We start from the raw sequence: 9,926 nt of genomic DNA on the forward strand, positions 1-9,926 counted from the left end.
TCTCTCTCTCCCTCACATGGGCTCTACATAGTTGGCAGGCAGCATGCCCAGCTCGCCAGTGCGCTCCACGCGCCCCTGCATCCAACCCTCGTCGATGGGCTGCACATCTACGATCACGTCTCCGTCCATGAAGGACACCTCGTCGTCGTCGGCAGCGGTGTAGTCGTACAAGGCTCTGTACCGCTTCTGCAGACACACAGGGAACACACCAGTCACGTTAACATTGACCTATTGACCCGACTATAGTTGAGAGCAGGAAAAAAAAAATAATAAAAAAAATCTACCCTGACTTTGAATAAATATTTTAAAATATCAAAAATATGAGGCAGCTCCTTGACAATAAAGACAAAACTATTTCGTTGTGGTGTGCGGCGGACTTACACCAGCAGAGGGCGGTGGGGCGGCGGCTGCCGGGAGCATTGGTTCAGGTACAGGCTCAGGTGCAGGATCGTAGTGGTAGTGCTGAGATCCTGAAGGGGGCTGATGGACAGCTGTAGAAACCAGAAGAAAAACAGGAAGTCACATTAAAATGCAGGAAACGGTTTTTGTCAGAGCTGCTGACAAAGTGTGGAAATGTGTGGATTTCCCCACCGTGAAACGAATAAAGGACTTCTTTATCTTAATCTCAAATCTCTGAACCTGAATTGGTGTTCCTATGATGTAGCACCACCGTAGGGTCCGTGACAGGTCGACGGCTGATGAATACATGGTGACATTGGTAAAGACCGCTGCTTCGGTGGCAACTTCCTGTCACACTGTGTCTAATTGTCAGCTCAGCACTGTGTCCAAACACTTCCTGAAACTTTCTGACATTATCCTCTTCACGTGGCTTCTGAACTTTTGACGCAAAATTAATGTTCACATTTCCTCGACTGTAGGTTTGATTACAACAATCAACATCAGACGACTGTGATGGCCGAGGGACAACAGTCACACAGTGGGTGGAACAACAAGAGCAGGAACACAGCGCAGACCTGAACCTAGCCAACAGTGCAGATGTGGAAAAATTTGAAAGTACTGAAACAAAAGTCACATTTCCATAACAGACACCGCACAAGATCTCAGAACAAACGGTTAGAAAGTCTACTGTACTTTGAAGTTGTGCATTAACAGAACGAAAGATGACATGAATGGCACAAGTCAACAACCCCTGGAGAGGTCGATGCGTCGTGTGGACTCTTGAGCGTTCGCTCTCGTACAGAATGTAATCTCTGATTGGCCGCTACAGCTACTGCTAAAAGTGAGGTTAAGTCAATGGCAGAGCAGACAGTTCCTTCTTCATCCAGTCAGACTAATCGTTGTTCTTTTTTTTGCAGCATCAGATGCTATGTCCAAGAATCTGGCGAGATTTGTGTTGAATTTGTTTGTTTGTTATTCCGCGGTTTTCTTTACACCGTAACATTACAGAGAGCTCAAATAGCTGTGTTCATATCCATGTCGCTCCTCCTCTGTGTCAACGTGATGATATCATTTGACAAGTCAATAATTCAGGTACAACTTCCTTCTTTTTTTTTTTTTTCAAGTTGGTAGAAAACAAAAATTGCACCACAGATTATCTGAAGTAATTACTGTCTGAGCCAGTTGAGGGCGCTTTAGGTGAAACTGAACTATAGATTCCCCACAGTTGATTGAAAAAAAATTGACTCCAGTAAATAATAATGCCTCTCTGCCTGCACTAATGGTTACACTGCACTAATACTTGTACTTCGTTAGCTCCTCCGGCTAAATGCTAACGTAAACACCATTAAGGAGAGTGGAGAAAGATTCCTGACAACCAGGTTAGGATTTATAAACCACTTCAAGCCCAATCTTTGTGGAGAAACTGACAGCTGAATTAGGGATAAGAGAATCTGGAGAAACGTTACTTGGTGGGTGGTCTCCTCCCATCCTCCTCTTCTCAAATTCCTCATGGTACTTAATCTGCAATAGACAAACACAAACAGTGTGGGTGAACATGCATGAGGTAGATAAAAAAGTTTTAAGACTGCGTACAAATACATGTGAACATTGCTGCAGATGTTCATGCAGAAAACCCTAAACAAACATCGACTTTTCTCTTTCTAGAAGGTTATCAGAGCACCGTTGCATTTCCATTTCCAGCCACCAAGGGTCTCCCTTTTGTTCTGCAGCATTTCTGCATGTGTGGAGATAGGTGGGGCACAAAACGTGCAGCCGAGCTTCAGGAAGCAGCTTGACACTCGGAGGAAATGACGACTCAGCAGACGGGAAGTAGTGCGAACCCATAGAGTTGCATAGCAACCCCGGGCTGACACACTGTAGAAAACAGGTGAGGTGGAAAAACAGGGACGAGGGCGACTGCTGGGGTGAGGCAGCAAAAAGGGGCAGAAGATACTGAGGGGATCAGGGATACCAAATACTTTGACTTGGAGTATCTATGGTACGGCTGAAGGACAGGTCACACATCAGTCTCCCATCAATATTAGTGGAAATGTCCAACTGGGCTTCTGTAGCAAACAAGTGTCTATGTGTTTGATTAGAGATTAGACTTAAATAAGTGTGAACTCCTGTAATGTGAAAAACCCTGATTTAAAATAAAAAAAGATTGATTCTCACTGCCCCCAAAACATGTCCGACCGAGGCAGAAGAGACACGTTGGATTTCACCACTGCCCTCTAACCTCACCAGTCGGTGCAACAAAGGCAGCATTCAGGGACACGGCACGAAGACAGAGCTACGACGATGAAGTTGAAATTGAGCGAGTGTTCAGAGACTCCTCTAAATACCCCCCCTCCCAATTACCCTGGCTGATAACAGACTGAGTCACAGTGCACTGGGCAACATTCACCCCTCACCCCCTCTGACGATTCTGTCCTGGTGTCAAAGAGCCCACTGTGTGGGCCGCATTACCAACAAGTGTGTTCTCAGACTGGATGGGATGATGAAGAGTTCGCACAGAGAGTGAGAGAACACGGTGGCTGCTCTCCAGTTCAATATGCTGAGTGAGAGTGTGTGACGGAGGAGACGTGAGAGTTGGGTTTTGAAGTGCAGGTCAAATACATTGTCTTCCCATTGAATTATGGAAACCACATCCTTCAGTTCAGGTCCAGTGTCCGATCAGAAAATAATCCAGGCATCGGCGTACTGATTAGGAACGTAGCACTTATAATATCGACGGGAAAACGGATGGAGTGGCCCTGTCGTCAAAGTAAGATAGTAACATGGATTTTGATCAACAATATAAGAAGTCAATGGTAAAATAAAGCTACATTATATATAGAGTTCAGTGTATTTTCCTCTGCAGATCATCAACAGAAAGGTCAGGCCACATATTTCCTAATAAAGGAGCACTTCCTTTTTGAAAACGAGTTCCTCAGTTTCTACAGCTTGACTGCTGGTTTTTTATCTCACATAAAATGATTGTAACATTTGCAGCTCTAATATCACTGGTATTCAAGAATATAAAAGACTGGGAGTAAGAAAAACGTAAAGTTAAAAAGTTGATTTAGGTGCAGAGGAAAAAGGAGAGCTTCTCGCCGACGGCCTACGATCGACACCATCCACCACCAGCAGATGTCATGTTCACAGTTTGACAGATGGCCGAGTCATTACATTCAGTGTATGTGTTGACTTGATGTGGCTTGTCTGCTGCTAGCCTATAAATACATGTTACATGTGTGACGGCGCGCACGTTGTGTAGACGTCGGCCGTGCAGGATCTCCCTCTACATGAAGGCAGTAATTACCCATCACTCTCCACGCTCATTATGCCATTAGTCAGGCTGGTGCATGAACGTTGATGACTGTTTCACGAGCAAAATAAAGTCCATCACTGCAGGAGTCAGGTCAACTGGCTGCGCAGGTTAAACACTGAAAATCTGTGTTCTGTGTTTACAGGGAACTGGAAGGTCAATCAAACCAGGAGGGGTAAAAAAAAAATAATAGAGGGTAGATAATGGAGTTAATCAGGCATTGAGGAGGGAATCTGGTGCTGCTCAGGAAGTCAGTGTTCGTTTAGAAATCTTTAGTGTTGGAAATATCAGAAAATTAAGACATATCTATTAATGCCGTTTCAAAAAGCAGCACTGTTTGTATTTAGGAATGGCTCGAAACAACGAAACTGATACTGCGACTGGGAGTCGCTGTTGCCATGACGATGGCATCCCTGTTCACAGCATGTCACACAAAGTTAAATTGAGTGTTTGGGCTTAGCTGTCGGATGGGACTGTAGGTGTTTTAAGATGTTGGATACTTAGAAATTTAACCAATATCGGAACAATACCAATGCCCCGTATCGGATCGGGTCATCGCTAGTTGTATTCCTATTAGTTTTAGTTCCAGTAAATAGTCAATTAAGTCAAATAATTAAACTAAAAACACGTTAGTCAGTTAAGGTTGCAGTTGCAGACAGTTGCTGTGACAACCAAAGCGTTTGAAGTGGATAAAAATAATGCTCAAAAAAGGCGTCAAGGGCAAGAAATGTGCGAGGAGATCAAGTCCGAAGGGCGTTAACGTGGACGAATGCTGATTATGGTATCAGGACGCCGAGCGCACAGAACAAAGACTGACTAGTGGTGTACGTGGCGTTCCTTACATTGCTGATTTGATCCTGTGTTTTCTTGATTCTCTGCATCTCGGGCGTATCAGAGACCACGGTGAAACCTTTTCCTTTAATCTTCTCAAACTCCTCCTTGTAGTAAACCTGCAAGAAAAAAAAAATGAAACATTCAAATTGCAAATAAAGTCGTACACGTCATAATCTGACTAAAGTTCTCACTCATTTGCATAGTTTCTACATGTTTGTGTGGGAAATCTAACCTATTATTTTTAGACACACACACACCTGCTTGAGACGAGATAAACAACTAATTCTTAAGTTATGGAGCTTGTCCACACAAATGGATCTGTGCTGAGTTCTAATGAAGCCTGTGTGGTCCAATAAAACACTTTTACAGCAGGAGAGAAAATGGTTTTCACTGTTGACCTTATTGACGCTTGACACCATCAAGTTAAAGCCAATAAACCAACACGCACACACTGAAATGTCACCTCGGGGAGGGGGCGGGGGATCACATCCCGTTTTCTGTTAATCAAAATATAAGTAATTACATTTGTTTTCAACTGGATTTTTTTTGGTCAATTCCTGCATTTGTAAAGATTAAAGTTGTCAGCTGTTGGTAAATGCTGAGTTCAGTGACTGTGTTGTAATATTTGTGCAATACTTGTACTAAGCGTTTCCAACAAAAAGCGATCTTTTTTTTGTGGCTGGAATCTTCACTTTCTTCCCATGAATAAAAAATGAGTTTTATTACGAGAGTGTTTGAAACTGTCTGTGTGAGGAAAACAGGAGCATAAATATACTGCTGAGGTTTTTTTTTTTGTGGTAATTATTCTTTCCTGTTTGCTAAAGGGTGCCATCCTTACATACAGGACGTGTGGTGGCAACCATATATGGTCAGAATGTGAGGTGGTTTACAACGAACGCTTCTCTCTCTCTCTCTGTGAGTGTGTGTGCGTGTTTTCAGCCCCCCCACCCTGTTCTGACCCTGAGGGGTGTGCAGGAAGTGTCCTGCCCATGCAGCGTCAGATGAGAATCAGCAACAACTACGCACTGATCTGCGGGGCTGCTGTCTTGAGGCTGAAATGCTCAAACCAGGGGTTCAACGGTCGACCGACCAAACAGGAAGTCGTGTCGAGTTTGTATTTTTAACCTGATGAAGCGGTGACACATCGTGGCTTTTGGCCAACAGGGCTCTGGCTGCACACACCGTGACTCTTCGACGCCTGATTTCACCTCTCTACCCGGAAAAGTAACAACTCCTTCAGAGTGACTGCATCAACATCCTGCCTTCGATGTAGAAATGAGCGCGCTCACACAGCCCGTCCTCTCCTACAATGACCAGTGTCAATACCAGGCTGACCAATCCTTCACTCATCTGTGACATTAGTGATAAAGGGCCAATAAAAGAAGAAAGTCAAAGGGCAAACTGTGTCGGAAAACAACATGGAGTATGAGCAGTGCCCAATAAGTAGATCAACCTACAACTAGATTCAAAGCAAGTGCTGATAGATCATTAGCATTGAAATATAAAAATAAATAAATACGTAATTATATTTTTAGTTGTTAATCACTAGATGCTAACCACTAGGTAAATTAGAATTATCCAATTCACTTAATTGGCCTGAGACCTACTATTTATCCACTGCAAATATTTTGTCATAGTTTATCTATGCAACAGTCACGGGCAGCATTGGGTGACAGGAACTGCCTATCGCAACTAATATGTGCTCAAGTTAGAGCTGTTGAAGATCTTCCTGTGTGAGTATATCAGCATTGTGTTCAACTAAACAGGCCCAGGTTTTTTATGCATGATTTTTTGTAAAAGTCAAAGGCTAAAATGCTGTTATTATATCGCCATCTATTGGGGAAATGTGGTTATTGCAGGGAAAAAGGCAGAAGTATAATGATAATATAAATAAGTTATATAATTTGGAAAAGTTTGGCGGGCCGGATCCAAAAGCTGAACAGGCTGCATCCAGCCCCTGGGCCTTAGTTTGCCCATGTCTGCTTTAGATGCACATTTACATGATTGCGACCCATGTTTCTCCAGCTCTCTGCTCCCATCGGTGAACACATTTTCCACCCTGATATTTTTCCACCTTCTTTGTCTTTTTTGGATCCATACTATAGCACCCCCTCTTCTAAGCATGCTCTATTAGCCACCCACGCTCCTGACCACCTCCGGCTGCTGCGATTTCTAAAGATTCATTCATATTTCACAGCTCTAACAGACACTTATGCAGTCATTCCATAGAGTTCAGACTCTTCCCTGTGATAATGCTTCTTTCCATCTATTTGCATTTCTCCAGCTCTCGGTCCTCTGGGGATTTTACTTTTATCTCTTCCTCTTTCACGCAGCAATTCCCCCTCTCTCTGCATTGGTGCCTTCCTGCCCACCTCCCCACCCCTAGCCTCGCATACGTGCCCCGCGTCACTCTCTCCCTCCTCGCAAATTTGCACTCTCCAGTTTCTTTATTTTCTTTCTTCTCTCCATCTTGTTTCTTTCTGTTTCGGCAAAGTCTTGTAATGAGGTGTGACAAACCTCTACCCCGCTACCATAGCAATAGAGTTACCCGTAGCAACACGTAGCAGCAGTGACGTTGCGAGGGATTTCAGTGGTCAGTTATCCACCAACACGTTCAACTTCCCCACACAAACCACAGTCAGTGTTAATGGCTGATTTCTAATCAGGCGCATACAGATTTACTGCATCTGTGCATTTACCATGTAGTACTGTGGACTATATTTTACCATGATAATTATATGAAATAACATATATATTTAATATTTTTGATCTAGATAGATCACATTGGCCTGGTGATTTGAATATTAGCTACCTACTGCCTCATCAGTTGTAGAAGACACTAATGCCTGTTGTTTTGTCCTTATCAGGCAAGCCAAACGTCTTATAGGTATTCAAGAGGGGCACGTATTAGACTGCAGTCGTAAAAGTGACATATTTTGGGTGCAAGACTCTGCAGGACAGAATGTAGTTGAGAGTTTACCGAGCCTGTAACACACATTTCTTTTACGCAGTAGTGATGATCTCTCGCTGTGTTTGCTGCTCACTTGATAAAGTGCTCTGCCTTAGTACAACACTGAAACCTACTTTTATTTTTTAGAAAATAAAAAAGTAGGTTTTGAGTAGTACTAAAAAATAAAAGTAGGTTTTGAGCTCGGAACTACAAAAAAATTAGCATTTTTAATTCAAGGAGTTCTACAGAACTTGACACATGACATGTTAGTTAAAGAAACTTTTATCTTGAAAGGCCAAAAGGAAATCGACGTCTTCAAAGTTAACCAGAATGTGCTGACAATTTCATTGGGCAATCTTTCACTTCCGTTATTTCTATCAGTCGGAGAAGCATCACCCAGTGTTCCCGAACCACTGGTCACAAAATGGCAACAGAGCAGCAGCAGATATTGTTACACTGCTCTTATATTACATTCGTTAATCTCAGTCTTTCACAGATATCTTTGGTGAAACGTGAACTCATTTTCGACCATGGTTTCTAATAATCCGTTGGTCTAATCACAGCCTGATGGTTTATGGTGGTGATGCTGTTCATACAATCTGTGTTGAAAAACACCATCTGTCCCTCAGACCATCACTTATCTCCATGTCTTTAAACCTGACCACCCCCCCACCCCCTCCGACCCCAGTCTCACATCTATTACTTTGACGTGGCCACTGGAACACGATGACTGATGTGCCTTCTTTGAATGACTCCGCCCACTCCCCGTATGACTCTGCTCTGCTACATGCCGAGAAAACAAGTGTCTCCTTCAGCTTCTCCCTGTGATGCCTTGGTATCTCTCTTCCCGACGTTGGTGATTAATGAGGCTTAAAATGATTCGATCTGAACACGAGCTTCTTTGTAGAAAAATCAGCACTGACTTTTTTTCTCCCTTATTATATATATTATATTAAGAAATGTAATACATTAACAAGTAAAACTTTGTTATTCCCTTTTTCAAGACTGGGTGTATTTCAAAGGAACTTCACTCCAGGCCTTAGACTTGAGTTTGTGACCTAGTGTGAAAGACAACACTCTGCCCAGAATTTCACAAATCAGACTGAAACACTTCTTCCAGAAGTGCTTAGACTTAAAATACCCTTGGGTCGACGTGTCAGTGGTGACGGGGCTTTGCCATATTTTGCTGGGACGACTTCACAGCACACAGCCAAGTCGAAATTCTTTGTCAGGATCTTTTTTTTTTTTTTTTTTTATTAGGGCAAAGAGTCATGACCCAATTCAAAAAGATATTTTTGGCTCCAAGGGCTGTTTTAGTCTCTCATCCTCTAAGGTTTGAGTTTTTTTAAACGTTCACACAGTGCAGTTTAAGCGAGAATTTCTGGGGTTAATTGAAATGGCATTCAGTGAACCTGTAGCTTTAGTAGAATAGCTGAAATGACGGGGGCTTGTTCGGACTAAAGCGGTGCATTATATTAACAATGTAACCCTTTCTTGTTGAGCAGGCATCACATTTCAGCTAATGCTAACAGGAAATGGGAAAAGACCGTGAAAGACTGTCCAGTTGTTTTAACATTTTCAATAGTTTTTGGTTAACTTTCAAATAAAATTTGAAGGGGACATAAAGGACTTTTGGTAAAAACTATTTTGTTCAGTTAAAACTAATGGATACAATATGAATTAAAAAGTCACAGTTTACTGTTATAACAGTAGGAGGAAGAATTCTGTTTAATCATAATTCTATTTAAGTGTATTTACATTTAGTTTTTCGTTGCTTAGCATTTTAAGCTTCATTTACATACATTTTGAAAACAATCCCAATCCAAATTTGATTTTTTTGTTACATCCAATCAGGTTGACGCATCTGCTACACTACCTTTTTGGGAGTACCAGGTCAAATGTTTCACAGGAACCAGGCCTCTAAAATGAAGTATTCCACTATAATACCTCCCTTGTGGGACAATGTGGAAATAACCTTATGTAATGTGTGTGTGTGTGTGTGTGTGACTTATGTATAACTGTGAATACAAGTCAGTACAAGCAGAAATAGTTACAGTGCTCTGCATCTTGCTCTGCTGTTTGAGGCGGAGGTTCTCTGGAGTATCAGCCACAGCGGTAAAACGTGTTTTTGGGTAGTGTCTGCAAAAAAAAAAAAAAAAAAACATTAGTAATTCCATAAATGCACACAGAAACGCACACATGCGCACACACAAGCAGATGCCAGAATTTGCTCAAACTCCCACGGTGACAGTGAAGCCAAAATAAAAACAAACAAAAAACACCATAACTCAAACAGTGTGCAGTCTGTGGGCCCACAGTGGGGGCATTTGTTATTCAAGGTGGTCTTGAGGTTTGGTTAGAAGCCCCTGTAGACAAAAGGCATGTCAGTAGAACACACAATGGTCGGCCAGAACGAGGCAAGGTAGAAGTGCG

The 9,926-nt window shown here is 42.5% G+C and overlaps 1 protein-coding gene across 1 annotated transcript in view; it reads right to left on the bottom strand.

The window, feature by feature from the left end:
- Positions 1-6: 6 nt before the first annotated feature.
- Positions 7-9,926, bottom strand: part of lasp1 (LIM and SH3 protein 1) — a 23,863-nt gene continuing 13,943 nt past the window's right edge. Inside the window, exons 3-7 of the mRNA XM_008329444.3 lie at positions 9,548-9,632; positions 4,552-4,659; positions 1,866-1,920; positions 382-491; positions 7-186 (exon numbers count right to left, since the gene is read on the bottom strand). Coding sequence (XP_008327666.1) covers positions 13-186; positions 382-491; positions 1,866-1,920; positions 4,552-4,659; positions 9,548-9,632 — 532 coding nt within the window. The 3' untranslated portion in view covers positions 7-12. The remainder of the gene's footprint in view (positions 187-381; positions 492-1,865; positions 1,921-4,551; positions 4,660-9,547; positions 9,633-9,926) is intronic.

Source organism: Cynoglossus semilaevis, chromosome 17 (assembly GCF_000523025.1).
Source record: "Cynoglossus semilaevis isolate Cse_v1.0 chromosome 17, Cse_v1.0, whole genome shotgun sequence".
Classification (NCBI taxonomy): domain Eukaryota; kingdom Metazoa; phylum Chordata; class Actinopteri; order Pleuronectiformes; family Cynoglossidae; genus Cynoglossus; species Cynoglossus semilaevis.